General features: G+C 44.1%; 1 protein-coding gene across 2 annotated transcripts in view; it reads right to left on the reverse strand.

Annotated features, from left to right (window-relative positions):
• Nucleotides 1-17,826, reverse strand: part of ptprn2 (protein tyrosine phosphatase receptor type N2) — a 761,696-nt gene that overhangs the window by 688,532 nt on the left and 55,338 nt on the right. For both annotated transcript variants that reach the window (XM_033044535.1, XM_033044525.1), the window contains exon 2: nt 2,580-2,630. In XM_033044535.1, the coding sequence (XP_032900426.1) occupies nt 2,580-2,630 (51 nt within the window). The remainder of the gene's footprint in view (nt 1-2,579; nt 2,631-17,826) is intronic.

Here is a 17,826-nt window from a genome sequence, read left to right on the forward strand (position 1 = left end):
GGCCACGAAGAGGTGAAGCCCAGCACCCTGGAACAGCACCTGCCCACTGCGAAAATGGCCAGCACCCTGATCAGCACCTGCCCACTGCGAAAACGGCCAAATCAAATCAAATCAAATCAACCTTTATTGTCATCTTGCAAAGCAACAGTTGTACAGTGCAAAATGAGAAGACGTTTCCCAGGGAATACCGGAGCATCGCACATGAAACTTAAAACATTTCACACATAATAACAGTAAAAACAGTCCAGTCCCTGATGAAACAGTATAAATAGTTAAAAGCAGGTAAAACTGCAACATTAAAAGACAGTAAAACCGATCATTAAAATGTCGAGGGCAGCTGATTTGAGTGGCCAGTGCCAGAGTTATTAAAATGTCAGTGCAAAGCCGCAGAATCAGGTGACTGTGAGTACAGAGTGACTGTTTAGCAGCCTCACAGCCTGTGGCAGGAAGCTGTTTAGCAGTCTTGTAGTCCGGGCTTTGATGCTACGGTATCTCTTGCCTGATGGCAGGAGATCCAGGTGTATGTGGAGGGGGTGCAGTTTGTCCTTAGCTATTCTCAGAGCTTTTTTCAGACAGCGGCTCTGGAACAGTTCTTGTACCGAGGGTAGGGAGACGCCAATGATGAAAATGGCCAGCACCCTGATCAGCACCTGCCCGCTGCGAAAATGGCCAGCACCCCGGACAGCGCCTGCTCACTGCAAATACACCCAGCACCCTAGACAGCGCTGTGCACTGAGCTGAAGACACAGCCAGAGGAGCAACAGCTGTGCCCAGAACCATCTCGACCCGAAACGTCACACATTCCTTCTCTCCAGAGGCTCACTGCCCCGCTGAGTTACTCCAGCATTTTGTGTCTATCTTTGGTTTTAAACCAGCATCTGCAGTTCCTTCCTACCCAGTTACCTAGGATTGCATTAACTCACTTACACCTCATTAACACTACTCCTTAAAACCAAGACAGATCCAGCCAGCCAGGGGGAAATAAAGGAAGAGAGAGAGCGGGTGCTTCCCCACTAGCTGCGCTTCCCTTTGCAAGACCGAGCTGCCAGGACAAGCCCAAGGCCTCAGCGCCTACTCACCAACCCACAGACGGGCAGCACGGTGACGTGGCTGTAGAGCTGCTGCCTTACAGCGTCAGAGACCTGGGTTCAAATCTGACTACGGGTGCTTGTCTTCCGCTCGCCTTTTAACCGGAACTCGAAAGAGGGAGCACATTACGCCAATTTTGGCCTCCCTTCACTGGCTCCCAGTGCACTTTCGAGTTCATTTTAAAATTCTTTTATTTGTTTTCAAATCGTTGAATGGGCTCGCCCCGCCTTACCTCTCTGAGCTGCTCCACCTATATGCTCCTGCCCGGTGCCTCAGGTCAGCTGATCAGCTGCTCCTTGAGGTACCACGGTCTAAGCGGAAGCTCAGAGGGGATAGAGCCTTTTCTGTTGCTGCTCCGGCACTTTGGAACACCTTGCCGTTGCACATCAGACAGGCCCCCGCACTGTCCATCTTCAAATCCTCCCTAAAAACTCATTTTTATTCTCTGGCTTTCGACACTGGCTGCTCTTGTTCTTAGTGCTTTTAATGTCTTTTAATTTTTACTGGTTTTAGTCCTTCGTTTTATGGTTTTTAATGGTTTGTAATAACTTTTTGTCCATGAGTTCTCATGTACAGCACTTTGTGGCAACTACGGTTGTTTAAAGCGCTTTATAAATAAAGTTTATTATTATTATTATTATTGTCTGTACGGAGTTTGTACGTTCTCCCCGTGACCTGCGTGGGTTTTCTCCGATTTCCTCCCACACTCCAAAGACGCACCGGTTTGTGGGTTAATTGTCTTGGTACAATTGTAAATTGTCCCTAGTGTGTGCAAGATAGTGGAAGTGTGCGTGGACCGGAGGTCAGCGTGGATTCGGTGGTCAGCGGGGACCGGTGGTCAGCGTGGACTCGGTGGGCCGAAGGGTCTGTTTCAGTGCTGTTTCTCTAAACTAAACTAAACTAAACAATGAGGGACTGTGTCTCCACACAGACCTGGACTTTCTCCTTACCTTCCTCATTACTGGAAATAAACCTTTCCAGTGAGCTTACCCTAGCACGTGTGTCGGTGTAGTCGTTGTCGACCTTGCATCATCCGTGAAACCACAGTGGTTAATAGGGTTCAGTACTTGATCTTAGCATGGATGCAATGGGCCAAATGGCCTGTTTCCATGCTCTGGGATTAAATGACCATATTCCAGGTGTGGGTTCACCAGGATCATGTGAAATTGTAGCAAAATATATGTTCTCTTTTTACTAAAATCCTCTTGCACCAAAGGTCAACATACTGCTACTAATTACTTGTAGACAAAAATGCTGGAGAAACTCAGCGGTGAGGCAGCATCTATGGAGTGAAGGAAATAAGCTACTAATTGCTCGGTGTTTTCTGCAATGATTCATGTGGAAACACATTCTGGTCCCTCTGAACACCAGCACCTTTCAGTTAAAAAATACTCTGCCTTTCTATTTTTTCAACAAATCCACCAGTTTAACAGCCGCAGTCTGGCATCCACAAGTACAAACAAGTTCAAATGGTGTAAAAAACTACTCACCGTTTACGCAAATCTCATAGGGGTTGCATACGTCAGCTTCAAAGAAACAGCCTGGAAGATAAAAAAGCAAATCGATTACAAATGCATTTATATTCTGAAGCTGTGGGCAGACTCAACTGAGACCGAGACAAGGATGCTGGTGAAATGACATTTATCCGCTAGCTGTGGGAGACTCATTTTATTGCAGTTTTCTATCGGGCACCCATTTTCTTTTGCCAATTGATCCCAAACTTCTCCCACAGAGCAAAGTAAAAATTGAATGGTGGGGATAATTATGAGGGTGTTAGAAATATGGGGTGGAAACCGACACTAATAAAAGATTGGTGATTTACACAATTTATCCCCCACCTCAGGGTTTAGAAAAGATTTACGAGGATGTTGCCAGGACTCAAGGGTGTGAGCTGTCGGGAGAGGTTGATTAGGCTGGGTCTCTATTCCATGGATCACAGTAGTATCATATAGAGGTGTATAAGATCATGAGAGGAATAGTTCGGGTAGATGCACAAAGTCTTTTGCCAAGAGTAGGGGAATCGAGGACCAGAGGACATATAAGGTATAAGGTGAAGGCGAAAAGATTTAACAGGAATCAGAGGGGTAACCTTTTCACACAAAGGGTGGTTGGTGTATGGAACAGGGTGCCAGAGGAGGTAGTTGAGGCTGGGACTATCCCATAGTTTAAGGAACTGTAAGACAGGTACATTGATAGGACGGGTTTGGAGGAATATGGAGCAAACGCAGGCAATTGGGACAAGTGTAGCTGGAACATTGTTGGCCAGTGTGGGGGATTTGGGCCGAAGAGCTTGTTTCCACACTGTATCATTCTATGACCTCTATAATTTCCTGTGTCTTCTGCTATTGGACAGGCTAGATGCAGGAAAAGTGTTTCTGATGTTGAGGGAGTCCAGAACCAGGGGTAACAGTTTAAGAATAAGGGGTAGGCCATTTTGGAATGAGATGACGAATAACTTTTTCACTCAGAGAGTTGTGAATCTGTGGAGTTCTCTGCCACGGAAGGTAGTGGAGGCCAATTCACTGGATGTTTTCAAGAGAGAGTAAGATATAGCTCTTAGGCTATAATGGAATCAAGGGATATGGGGAGAAAGCAGGAACGGGGTATTAATTTTGGATGATCAGCCATGATCATATTGAATGGCAATGCTGACTTGAAGGGCCAAATGGCCTACTCCTACACCTATTTTCCACGTTTCTGCATTTTTGATGAATGTTCCTCAAGGCTGCCAAATACTCAAACTCTTAACTCTACCTCATCACGTTATTCTGTTATTGTACTTTAATATGTTTCCACACTATTTGTATTCAACTGCACTCTTTGTCTTTGTATTTATTGTTATATTTCTTGTTATTTTGTGTACGCTGTTTGCTCTGAGCTTAATGTGCACAAGAAATTTCATTGCACCTTGGTGTATATGGCAATAAAGTAATCTGAAATTTGTACGACTCTATGACAGATAAATAATAGTATTGCTGTGACTCTCTCTCAAAGGAGATCAACAAATGAGAAGAAGGGTCCCGAACCAAAACATAATTTATCCAGAGATGCTGCCTGACCCATTGAGTTGCTCCAGCATTTTGTATTTATTTTTGTAAAGCAGCATCTGCAGTTCCTTACAATGAGATTTATTGTACCTAACATATGATGAGCCTTTGGCAGCACTGGGCCTGTACTCGCTGGAGTTTAGAAGGATGAGGGAGGACCTCATTGAAATGTACCGAATAGTGTTAGGTCTAGAGCAAGTGGATGTGGAGAGGATGTTTCCACTAGTGGGAGAGTCTACCAGAGGGCACAGCCTCAAAATAAAAAGATAATACTTTAGTAAGGAGATGAGAAGGAATCTCTTTAGTCAGTGGGTAGAGGCCATGTCATTGGGTTATTTTTAAGGCGGAGATTGACAATTTCTTGATTAGTAAGGATGTCAAAGGTTATGGAGAGAAGGCAGGAGAATGGGGTTGAGAGGGAAAGGTAGATCAGCCATGATTGAATGGCGGAGGAGAGTCGATGGGCCAAATGACCTAATTCTGCTCCATTGACATATGATCCTGTACATAATATCCATAATGTTATATGGACATCCCTAGACTCAGATGAACAATTGAGATCGGATGGCCTCTCTAGATGCACATTGTGAATTGAGGCTTGCTGTGCCAACTCGGTGCTGTAGCTTCTACCATTCGTCTCTCAAGCAGGAGGCTGCAAGTGGATGTCTGGGTCGAATTATGTTGTGTATTATGTCCTTTTTTAATTGTAACGCTGCGTGGCAAATTCATTTCACTGAACCATATGGTGCATGTGACAAATTAATTTGAACCTTTTCAACCTTTTTTTTTTTGAAGTTGGAATCACACTCCAAAACATATTCTAGGTTGTTGAACTGGACCAATTGCAAGATGCACAGTCTACGTATCTATCATTTAAGGTAGAGTAAGTTTCAATGTTAACTTTTGGTCTGGATTCGAGGGACATTATTTGTGACTTATTGGACACGGAATAGGGAGCATTGTACTCTGCAAAAAATTTATTTTACCTTCTTACTGAGCGGTTGGCATGGACCCTAATAAGAAAGTATTTGGCTTCAATGATGATGCACCTTCCCTTTTAGGAGAACATAGAATTCATCAGAGCAATAAATGTACATTTCAATACATTTATTTTTAATGTACAGACCCTGGTATGTGGAACTCTCTACTTCATGCTGTTTCCCCGTGAACTGTGCATAATTTGTCTGTAAAATCACACTCCTCTGTCGCTTCAGTCTGTTGCTCAGCATGAAGCTTCTGGTGTACGTTTGTTGCGGAACTGAGTCTAGCTTAATGTTTAATTCAGATCAGATAAATAAAGATGCTTAATGCATATTAAATTAATTGAGTAAAGTATTCATTTCATTCAGTTTCTTTTGTTCCCATCTTGTTCAAAGAACGTTGGGCATAAATCATCCTCTCTAACCCATCTGGATTTGGATGCTCATGCATCATTTTCAGTTTATTCTGGACGTAGTTTAATTTTTACCAAACCCTCCTTCCCTTGGCTCCATTGATATTGATGCAAAAACATTATTTAATTGGCATGTGATATAGTCTGGATAGACACCAAGTGCTGGAGTAACCCAGCGGGTCAGGCAGCATCTCTGGAGAAAAAGGATGGGGAACATTTCAGGTCGGAACCATTCTTCAGAACCCTTCTTCTGTGATAGCCCTTGTGGCTAAAGGGATCAGGGGGTATGGAGAGAAGGCAGGTACAGGATACTGAGTTGGATGATCAGCCATGATCAAATTGAATGGCGGTGCAGGCTCGAAGGGCCGAATGGCCTACTCCTGCACCTATTTTCTATGTTTCTAATAGACAATAGACGATAGGTGCAGGAGTAGGCCATTCGGCCCTTTGAGCCAGCACCGCCATTCAATGTGATCATGGCTGATTATTCCCAATCAGTATCCAGTTCCTGCCTTCTCCCCATATCCCCTGACTCCACTATTTTTAAGAGCCCTATCTAGCTCAGGTTAGCTCCCATTAACCATTCCCCACTATGTGCGCCATTATTCAGCACCACAGTCTGGGGACCTTGTGATTGTCATTGTCCAACTTACTTTTATCCAGGAAAACACCACACACACACTTCTTGTGTGCTTTGTTTAGAAATAGAGCATGGAAACAGGTCCTTCAGCTCACCTACTCCACACCTGTTTGCGCTATTTCTATTTTACACCACTTTATCCCGACACACACTAGGGCCAATTTTACAGAAGCCAATCTACTTATAAACTTCCACATCTTTGGGATGTTGGAGGAAACCGGAGCATCCAGAGGTAACCCATGCAGTCATGAAGTGAACATGCAAAGCCTATAGAGACAGCACCCGAGGTCAGGATTGAACCCAGGTCTCCAGCACTTCGGGAGAGCAGTTCCACCACTGTGCCACTCTCGAATTTCCTCTCCAATGCCAATTTGTAACTGGCTGTGTCTCAATATAGACAATAGACAATAGGTGCAGGAGTAGGCCATTCGGCCCTTTGAGCCAGCACCACCATTCACTTTGATCATGGCTGATCATCCACATTCAGTACCCTGTTCCTGCCTTCTTCCTATATCCCCTGACTCAGCTATCTTTAAGAGCTCTACCTAACTCTCTTAAAAGCATCCAAAGAATTGGCCTCCACTGCCCTCTGAGGCATAGAATTCCACAGATTCCCAACTGCCTGGGTAAAAAGGTTTCTCCTCATCTCCGTTCTAAATGGCCTACACCTTATTCTTAAACTGTGGCCCCTGGTTCTGGACTTCCCCAAAATTGGGAACATGTTTCGTGCCTCTAGCATCTCCAAACCCTTAACAATCTTATACGTTTCAATGAGATTCCCTCTCATCCTTCTAAATTCCAGAGTATACAAGCCCAGCCGCTCCATTCTATAAACATATGACAGTCCCGCCATCCCGGGAATTAACCTGGTGAACCTACTCTGCACTCCCTTAATAGCAAGAATGTCCTTCATCAAATTTGGTGACCAAAACTGCACAATACTCCAGGTGTGATAAGCAATCCTCATCCATGTTTTTGAATCTCTGCAAAACCCCATGCTTGCACCACAGGAAGCATCGACATGAGGCACTGCCTCAAGAAGGTGGCATCCATCAGCAAGGAACCCCACCAGCCAAAAAATGCCCTCCCCTTGCTGCTACCATCAGGTAGGGAGTACAGACGTCTGAAGCCGCACGGCATCAGATTCAGGAGCAGCTACTTCCCGACAACCAACATGTTCTTGAATTCTCCCACCAGGGCTCCCATTTCCTCCCACATCCAAAATATGTTCTCGTTGGTAGGTTAATTGGCCATTAACGTGTGGGTGAGTGGTAGAATCTGGGGGGTGAATGTCGATGGGACTGTGGAGAGAATAATATGGGATTAGCGTAGGAATAGTGTAGATGGGTGACTGGTGGTGCGCATGGACTCAGTGAGCTGAAGGGCCTGTGTTCATGCTGTCTTGCTCAATTACATTGGAAAATGCATGTGCAATTACCAAGCCTGGTCAGTTATTAAATTCCTTTAATAAATCTCCCCACTTATCTCATTTGCACTCTAACACGCTCCTGTGAATCTAACTCCTTATCTGTCCTTGAGTGGCTCAGAGTTACATGTTTAATAACACTTTTGTGAGGCACCTTGGGAGTGCTGCAATGACGAAGATCAAAGGAGTTTGCATTTAAATAACATCTTTAACAAATTTATCCCTCCCAGGATGCTTAACAGCAGCACTATTAAACCGATTATTATTAAAGATGATATGCTACCCAGCACAACACGAAGTGCAGCTGGTAGAGCTGATGCCTCTCAGTGTCAGAGACCAAGTTCAATCCTGGCATTGGGTGCTGTCTGTGTGGAGTTTCCCCTTTCTGCCGATTTAGATTGTCCAGAAGATTGCTGTAGATATTGGCCATTAATAAATGTGTTGGAAGGAACTGCAGATGCTGGTTTACATTGAAGATCGATACAAAATGCTGCAGTAACTCAGCGGGACAGGCAGCATCTCTGGATAGAAGGAATAGGTGACGTTCGGATAGAAGGAATAGGTGACGTTCGGATAGAAGGAATAGGTGACGTTCGGATCGAGACCCGAAATGTCACCCATTCCTTCTATCCAGAGATGCTGCCTCTCCCGCTGAGTTACCCTGGTATTTTGTGTCTATCTTGGCCATTACTGATCTTTCAAGCCACTTCAAGTTCCTGGGCATCTATACCACCAGCAACCTAAGCAGGTCACCTCACACTGACTCAGTGATCAAGAAAGCAATGTATTTGCATCTTGGATGTGTGAAAAGATTTGCATTTCCATGAGGATTCTCTCTTTCTACAGGGCTTTTGGGTTGCCTGAACCAACAGTGAGTGGTGAACACAGCCCAGTCCATCAGAGCTCGTCACTTCTTTCCACCCGGTCCATCTTCACCGAGCATTGCAACTGGAAGGTCAGAAGTATCATCATGTATGCCTGCCACCAAGGCCATTCCCTTTTTCGCTTCTACCTACTGATAGAAGAACAAAGAACTTGGATCTCAGGGCGGCATGGTGGCATAGCAGTAGAGCTACTGACTTACAGCGCCAGAGACCCGGGTTTGATCCTGACTACAGGAGCTGTCTGTTCTGTGTTTGTATATCCTCCCCAGCACCACCAGGGTTTTCTCCGGGTGCTCCGGTTTCCTCCCATATTCCAAAGACGTGCAGGTTTGTGGGTTAATTGGCTTTGGTAAAATTGTAGATTGTTCCTAGTGTGTAGGATAGTGTTACTGTATGGAGATCGCTGTTCGGCACAGACTTGGTGAGCCTGTTTCCACATTGCATCTCTAAAATAAACTAAACAAAAATAAACTAAACTAAACATGTATTCATTGTTAAAAATAAACTCAGGTGGGGAAACAGCCAACTTTTCCCAAAGGTACCATGGTGTGTGTGTGTGTGTGTGTGTGTGTGTGTGTGCGTGTGCGTGTGTCAAGTTTATAATCCAATGGATCTAATAGCAGAAGCAAGAAAATCGTTCCCATAGTCACAGTCTCTGTTAAATGCAAATGGCATATAGAATATAGTTCTGTGTGAACCTTCATGCAGTAAACAAGATGGATGTTTTTATTTCCGTGATCCTTCACTCAAACAGAATATGGGCCAACTGCTGTACTATAAGGTGACATATGAACAATAATTTTGATATTAACCACTGTGCATGAGATTCATTTTATTGCTGTGACAGACAATGCAAGTAGTGCATTCACTCGATTTATTTATCAGCAGAACCTCCATGGCATTGTTCCCAAGTAGATTGATAGGGAGCATAACTAATCCATTCGCATGATTTTATGGCCTAGCCAAGGTGCACCCTGTGGCGTGTTCCAAATCCAGGTAATTGCAGCTGGTTGTTCATTCCTTAGATCAACAAGAGGATGAAGTAGCAGTTTGTATCTTTCTGCTTCTGGCACAGATGTGACCACCTAAATGTGACTGTTTTTCAAGCTCCTTATGGGCCTGTCACACTTACGCGACTTTTTAGGCGACTACAGGAGACGATGAGGTCGCCACAAGGTCGCCACATGTTCGCCAGAGGTTGCCGGGGTGTCGCCTGCATGGTGGTGAGTAGTTCCCGCATTCTCGTAACTAGTCGCGGCTTCATTCTGATCGCCGCTAATTATTCAACATGTTGAGAAAATTAGCGGCCACCAGAATTTTGACGCCATGAAGCGTAGCGAGAATTCTCGTTACGTAGGGGCAGTGATAGCGGGTCGCCAGGAGGTCGTAGGTTGTCATAGGTTGTCGCCGGTGCTGACCGGTGAATTTCATTGGTTCATTGGGGGGAAAAAACGTAAGCAGTAGTTTCCAGAACAAAGGATAACCGACCGGTAATATTAATGTCCGCTGAGCTTCACAGCCGCGTATCTCCGGCTTCTTAAAAGTTGTCTCCACTCCTTCTCCCCACCCCGTCTCTTCCCTCTCCCCCCTCTTTTAAAGGACTTACGTGACCCTTCCCGTACACTGTGCTTTCACCATCTTAATTACAGCGCAAACCTTCCTGTTCATCGTGGTGTGTGCCTGTAACACATTGGCTTTGCACCGTGTGAATTTCACTCAGACAGCGCTCCCCCCGCTTGCCATGTCCCCCGCCTCCATAACTGGGTGGTGAAGGAAGCGATGTGTGTGTGTGTTCCACTCTGACAGCCGTCCGTTCCAGTCGCCGTTTTTTCAGCGACCTGATACGACTTGACAGTCGCCGGCAATCGCCTGAAAAATGGCCCATAAGCTTCAGGGTAGACAATTCAGAGGGGAGCTGAGGGGGACCTTTTTTAAACCCAGAGAATAGTGAGTACCTGGAATACTGAGCCTAAGGGAGGGGTGGAAGCAGAATTGTATACCTAGGTACAGTGAAATGCTTTGTTTCACATGCAACCCAATAAAATCATACAGCAGACCTCACCTAGGCAATACACAAGTGTCGCCACGTTTCTGGCGCCAACAAAGTAACAAATGTTCCCTGAACAGTCGTATATTCCCTCACTATCTGCTTGCCGACAGATTCCCCCGCCCCCCGTTCAGTATCTTGGCTTTATGGCGTCATGTCCGTTTGGTATCTTGACTTCCACTTCTTGGCTTCGGCTTCTCCTCCTTCAACGTCCCGTCCAGGTACCAACGAGGACACACAATACTGAGCTTTAGCAAGTAGAGCATACTGTTGCACTAGAAAATCAAACACTTGCAACACAAGCCTATGAAGGAATTAAATAGCCCCTTAAACAAAGAATGGCCGCGCACCCATCACTTAATTGCCGAGCTGATTACACTGGGGATGAGATAGGAGGTCTGAAAGCTTCATTTTGTAGGGAGCCACCTATTACAATATTCAATTTTCGACACTGCTAAATAGTTCCATCTTCCTCAAAGCTCCATTTACAAAGTACATTTTCATGTTTTATAAATGGGGCTATTTAATTACCATTTCATGCTTTGAATTTATTTGTTTATTTAAATTCTCCCACCAATAAATGTTGTTCAATGAAGCTAGCCAGGATTTATACCCATTCACCGCTGTTAAACTAAATAAAATATTGTGGTTGAGTTTAACATTTGTTTTAGACTACAATTATAAATGACTCACACTCATTAACAATTTTGCTATTTTGGGCTGTATTGCAAAGTATCTTCTGCAGTCATTAGGGTGTCTGGCAAATTGTGAAACTGAACTGAGTAACCCAGATAGGCACAAAAAGCTGGAGTAACTCAGCGGCTCAGGCAGCATCTCTGGAAAGAAGGAGTGGGTGACGTCTTGGGTCGAGACTCTTCTCCAGAGATACTGCCTGACCCGCTGAGTTACTCCAGCATTTTGTGTCTATCTTTGATTTAAACCAGTATTTGTCATTCTTTCCTACTGTAATGTGTGGGCTTATACATGTTCAAAACTAAACTACTAAATTGCCTTCAAGGAAATAAACAATGGCTCCTACAGAGGCAAGCCTACTCTAGTGAATGTGTTTGCGTTTATTCTTGTGGGATTAGCCTGTGCCGCTTACTGCAGAACATTTGCTGAAGGTACTCCAACAGTGGTGTGGAGTAGGGTTCCTAGATTTCAATGAAGCAAATGCAATACATTTCTGGGTGAACGCTGTGAATGACTTGGAGGGGAACCTGCAGTTGGTGGCATCCCCATGTGCCTAATCCTCTTGTCTGTGGTGGTAAATGTCGTGGGTTTAAGAGATCCTGTTCATGTAGGTTTGGTGAGCACTTCAGCTTTAGATTTATTCATATTTTCACAAGTCCACAAAGTATAGGAGTAGAATTAGGCCATTCGGCCCATCGAGTCTACACCGCCATTCAATCATAGCTGATCTCTGCCTCCTAATCCCATTTTCCTACACGTTGACAAGTTTCACATGTACCGAGGTACAGTGCATGCTATCCAAACAAATCAGATCATTCTAAACATAAGGACAATCAAGCCCAAGTCAAGTACAATAAGTAGAGTGAAGGGAAAGATAGGGAGTGCAGAATATAATTCTCATCTTTGCAACGTAATAGCACCAATGTCCAAAGTCCCCAATGCTGTGGAGGAGAATCGGACTGTATACTAGCTTTTGAAAGGATCGTTCAGAAGCCTGATAATGGAGAAGAAACTGCTCATGAGACTGGTGGTGCAAACGTTCAAGCTTCTTGCAGTGCTTTGAGAAGATGATACATATTTGTCTCCGAATGCCTTCTACTCACGACTGCAACTAACCATCTTCTTTAGCACTAACTGACAAATAAATGTAGAACTAAATGAACTAAATGTAGTCTGTGGAATTCTCTGCCTCAGAGGGCGGTGGAGACGTTCTCTGGATGCTTTCAAGAGAGTTAGATAGAGCTCTTAGGGATAGCGGAGTTAAGGGATATGGAGAGAAGGCAGGAACGGGGTACTTATTGTGGGCGATCAGCCATGATCACATTGAATGGCGGTGCTGGCTCGAAGGGGGCCTACTCCTTCACCTATTTTCTATTGGAATGGGCAGATGGTGTTTTGGACCAGGACCCTACTGTAGAATAATCCAGAAAACGTTGAACACCACTGGATATGAACATTGCTGGCAACCTAGTCCTTATTGTCCATCTTTAAATAGCACTTATCTGAGATGACTGTTCAGCGTCACACATTGTTGGCCCTGTAGATCCACAGTTGCAATGTCAAACACATTGTGAACCAGATGGGTTTTTCCAACAATATTAACAGTTCATGGGCACAAATACCAGCGGGGGCCTTTCATTCTAAATTTGGGGCAACACGTGGTGGAGCTGATAGAGCTGCTGCCCCACAGGACTAGAGACCCCAGTTCGATCCTGACCTCGGGTACAGTATACGTGGAGCTTGCACGGCTTGCACGGCATGGGTTTCCTCCCGGTTCTCCGCTTTCCCTCCACATCCTAAAGACGTGCAGGTCTGCAAGCGAATTGGCCTCGGTAGAAATTACCACTAATGTGTGGGGAGTAGGTGAGAAAATGGGATAACATAGAAGTGTGAATGAGTGATCAATGGTCGGCATGGATTCAGTGGGCTGATGGACCTGTTTCCATGCTGTATCTCGAAACAAAACTAAACTTACCTGATGACATGAACCCCAGCTGCCTTGAAGGGGTTTGCACTCATGTCTCTGAATCAACAGACCTGGACTTTGAATGGAAGTCCAGTAACATAACCACAATATCACTTAGAGCCATACAGCATGGAAATAAGTCCCAACTCATCCATGAAACCTATCTGAGCTAGTCTCATTTGTCCACAGTTGGTCCATATCCCTCTAAATCGTTCTTATCCATGTACCTGTCCAAGTGTCTTTTAAAAGCTCTTATCGTACCTGCCTCAACTATCTCCTTTAGACTTTAGAGATACAGCGTGGAAACCGCCAAACCCACTCCAACCAGTGATTACCCCATAGATTAGCACTATCCTACATACTAGGATTGCAGAAGCCAATTAATCTACAAACCTGTACGTCTTTGCAGTGTGGGAGGAAACTAGAGCACCTGGAGAAAACAGGGAGAACATACAAATTCCATACAGATGGCACCCATAGTCAGAATCGAACCTGGGTCTCTGGCACTGTAATGCAGCAACATTACCGCTGCACCACTGTGCCGCCCCTCTGACAGCTCGTCCGTACATCCGTCACCTTTCGCGCCCGTCGGGTTCCCATTACATATTTTTCCCTCTCACATTAAACCTATGTTCTCTGGTTCTTGATTCCTTTTGCCGAGGTAAATGTCTCTGTGCATTCACCTTATCAATTCCCCTCATCAAATTCTCCTCACTTAAAGAGAAGCAGATCTGATGGAAGATCATCCAGCTGTAAAGTTAAATTTATTTCTTTATCCAAGTGCTCACAGCTTACCCAGCATTTCTCTTTATTACAGAAAATTATCTTGCTTGCCATGAAACATTAGCATAGTGTGGTTACGCTGTACAATTTTACTTGAAGCGTATCTGCTGATCTGTACCTTAGGCACAGAACAAATTAGAACACATTCCATATACCGTATCACTGTTTCTGCTTTACAACGGATACCGCAATTCAAAAGTACAGAGTTGTGCTTTAACAGGAATGGGAGAACCGTAAAAGGGATGATATAAATGTAATTCTTCCTTCCTTAACCTTTCAGCGTACAACATTTTCTTAACCTACAGTATTTGCACTTGTAGAGGACCTTATCTCATCATTCACATCACACTGATACTTCAAGCAATGGTTTAGATTTGAAGTGCAAAGAATACTGGAGATAGAAATAGACTGTAATGTCCTTCCAGTTGTCAAGTGAGCAAATGCACCTTGTTCGGAGGCAAGTCAGTGCCTGAATAAGAAGAATAGGAAATTTTGCCCAGAGAGGTAATGCAAGACCTTTCACATTCTCCGTGAGATATTAAATAGCTAATTGGTTTTGTTTTGCTGCATGTTGTTAACATGGTCATCTCTGACTGCTTGACAAGCCTGGATTTCCAGCCCGTTATATGTAGCTTTTCTTTCACACAGAGATTAGCCAATGAATCAATTTTTAAGAAAGAACTGCAGATGCTAGAAAAATCGAAGGTGGACAAAAATGCTGGAGAAACTCAGTGGGTGAGGCAGCATCTATGGATCGAAGGAATAGGTGACGTTTCGGGTCGAGACCCTTCTTCAATGAATCAAAGTCGTTTAGTTAAACACGAAAGGGATGCAGAAAAGGCTGTTATTGGCAGTAGAGCAGCAGTTTGGTTTGCCCGAGTCATTTGAGTTGCTTTCAATAACTGAGAATGGTGTTCATCAGGGGGGATATTCAAGACACAGCGTGACCACGGGTTCAGTGTTCTCTTCTCCATCCTCACCATAATGCAACATATTAAACCAACAGTCACCGTGTCGCAGGGCAGTGATTGTCAACAATCTTAACACTTAGGGTAAACACAAAATGCTGGAGTAACTCAGCGGGACAGGCAGCATCTCTGGATAGAACGAATGGGCCAGTCTGACAAAGGGTCTCTACCCGAAACATCACCCATTCCTTCTCTCCAGAGATGCTGCCTGTCCTGCTGAGTTACTCTAGCATTTTGTGTCTACCTTCGATTTAAACCAGCATCTGTAGTTCTTTCCTACAAATCTTAAGATTTAATTTAGTTTAGTTTAGAAATACAGCGTGGAAACAGGTCCTTTTGGGCGCATACTCCTAGTTAGCACGCAACAAAAGCTTTTCACTGTACCTCAGTACATGTGACAATAAACTAAACTAAAAACTCATACTTCTAAAGAATCTTCTACTTCTTAAAAATAATGGAGGATAATATGAGCGGAACTGCATATTGTACACACACTCCAAGAACGAGCACTGAAGGTGAACATTTAGAGGTTTGTAGAATTACAAATTATACAGGCAATATCAACTGTGGCCAGCCATAAAGAACAGTTATTCAAAAATACTTTGGAGCTTCAGAGGAGAGAGGTTTTTTTTTGCAGAACTTTCAATCTCCGGGAAGAGCAATCTGTTCTCAATATATAAATAGTCTTCCCTTTTGCTTTGGAAGCACAGAGTTGCAGTCACAGGTGCTTCCGTTCTCACTTTAACTTATTCACCTGCTCATCATTCATACATGTAAATGTATGAGTAACTTGCCAAAAGTACAGAACCCTGAGATTGTGAGCTCCAGTTTTGCTCAAAATCATTTGGATAAAGCAAAGAAATGGAAGAGCAGGGGAATGAGGGGTGATCTTACAGAGGTGTATTAGATCATGAGAGGAATAGATCGGGTAGATGGGCAGAGTCTCTTGCGTTTTAACCAGCAAATCTCAACGTCTTTGGAGTGTGGGAGGAAACCGGAGCAACCGGAGAAAACCCCACGCGGTCACGGGGAGAACGTACAAACTCCGTAAGGACAGCACCCGTAGTCAGGATCGAATCCAGGCCTCTGGCACTATGAGGCACCAACTCTACCGCTGCGCCACTGTGCCACCCTAAAATATGCTGGCGTAAAATATATTTGCTGGAATATGAAAATAGCTTTCCGCAACCAATCGATACTTCGATACACTTGGCTAACCACTATTGATACTTGTTCTGCATAAAGCTGATGTGTAATGGAAGCAATTTGTATTTAAATAGGTAGCACACTTTAGTGGTTGGTGGTACTGTTATTACATTCGCAGTGGAAGAAAATAGAGGAAAATCTATTGAGGTTGTTATGGCAACTAAAACTAATAACAATCCAGAGATAAGACATGAAACATAAGGGTCCTGATGCTAAGCTGTTTATCAGTAATGCTAATGTGGTTTCCCCCTTTCCAGGATAATAACAGACTAATTTCCAGTAATGTTTGCTTTTATTACTGCTAATAACCTCGAGTTCCCACTCCCATGGTTACCTATTTAATGAAGAGATAAGATACATCTCCAGGCACAGCAACCCACTCACTTAGTTTGCTCCATCAAGTGGATATGCTGTTTCATCTGCTACCTGGAAGAGGGAAGTCCTCTGTTCACTGGGATACAGTTAATTCTGCACTCAAATGTCTTTGTGCAAACAAAAACCAAACCTGCTGTCATCTTAGCTGTGGTAAATGGACCAAACATTAATACAGATCATGTCACTGAATGGTGCTCCATTCAAAACTACTCCATTTGTAAGTAATGCTCCATTTGTAAGGTATCCTGTTAAATACGCTAGACAAACACAAATCTATACCATTGTATGCTTTAGAAAGAAAAGCGGCTGGAGTAACTCAGCGGGTCAGGCAGCATTTCTGGAGAACATAGATTGGTGATGTTTCAGGCTGGGGCCCTTCTTCAGAACCTATCCATGTTCTCCACAGGTGCTGCCCGACCTGCTGAGTTACAACAGCACTTTTATGTATTTTTCCTATAAACCAGCATCTATAGTCATTGTTTCTACTCTTGCTTTAGAAAGACTTGAAAAGATTGAGCAGGATGGGACTCTATTCCTTGGAGTGCAGGAGGAAGAGGGGTGATCTTATAGAGGTGTTCAAAATCATGAGCAGAATAGATCAGCTAAACACAGGGTCTCTTGCCCAGAACGGGGGAATCAAGAACCAGAGTACATAGTTTTAAGGTGAGGGGGAGAAAGATTTAATAGGAACCTGAGGGATAACTTTTTCATATGAAGGGTGCTGTATGTATGGAACGAGCTGCCGGAGGAGGTAGTTGAGGCAGGTACTATCGCAATATTTAAGACGCATTTAGACTGGTACATGGATAGGACAGGTTTAGAGGGATATGGGCCAAATTCCAGTAGGTTGGACTAGTGTAGATGGGCCATGTTGGTCGGTGTGGCGGTGTGGGAAAGTTTGGCCATAGGGCCTGTTTCCACATTGTATGACTCTGTGACTCTTTGACTCCACAGAGACAACTCTTTTCAATACCACATTGGAACACATGCCTGACACCTGGAATCTCCTGCTTGCAACGTGAGGATCTGACCACTGAGCAAAGCTGAGCAGCCACCATTGGGCATGAGCTCTGATATATTCCTGTCCCATCTTTTACCTTCCACTGTGAAACAAAAGGGATGGGATAAACTGTAGAATGAAGTGCAACAACTCACCTCTTTATCAGCCACCAAAATGATATATGGCCACTTATCTGAGCTCCCTAATGACACAGAAGTAGGTGGCACTGAAAATAGTGTAGATGCTAACATTAAATTGCAACAGCATAATACGGAATAAGCAAGCAGACAAAACTGCGACAGACAGGAT

Source organism: Amblyraja radiata, chromosome 2 (genome assembly GCF_010909765.2).
Source record: "Amblyraja radiata isolate CabotCenter1 chromosome 2, sAmbRad1.1.pri, whole genome shotgun sequence".
Taxonomy (NCBI): domain Eukaryota; kingdom Metazoa; phylum Chordata; class Chondrichthyes; order Rajiformes; family Rajidae; genus Amblyraja; species Amblyraja radiata.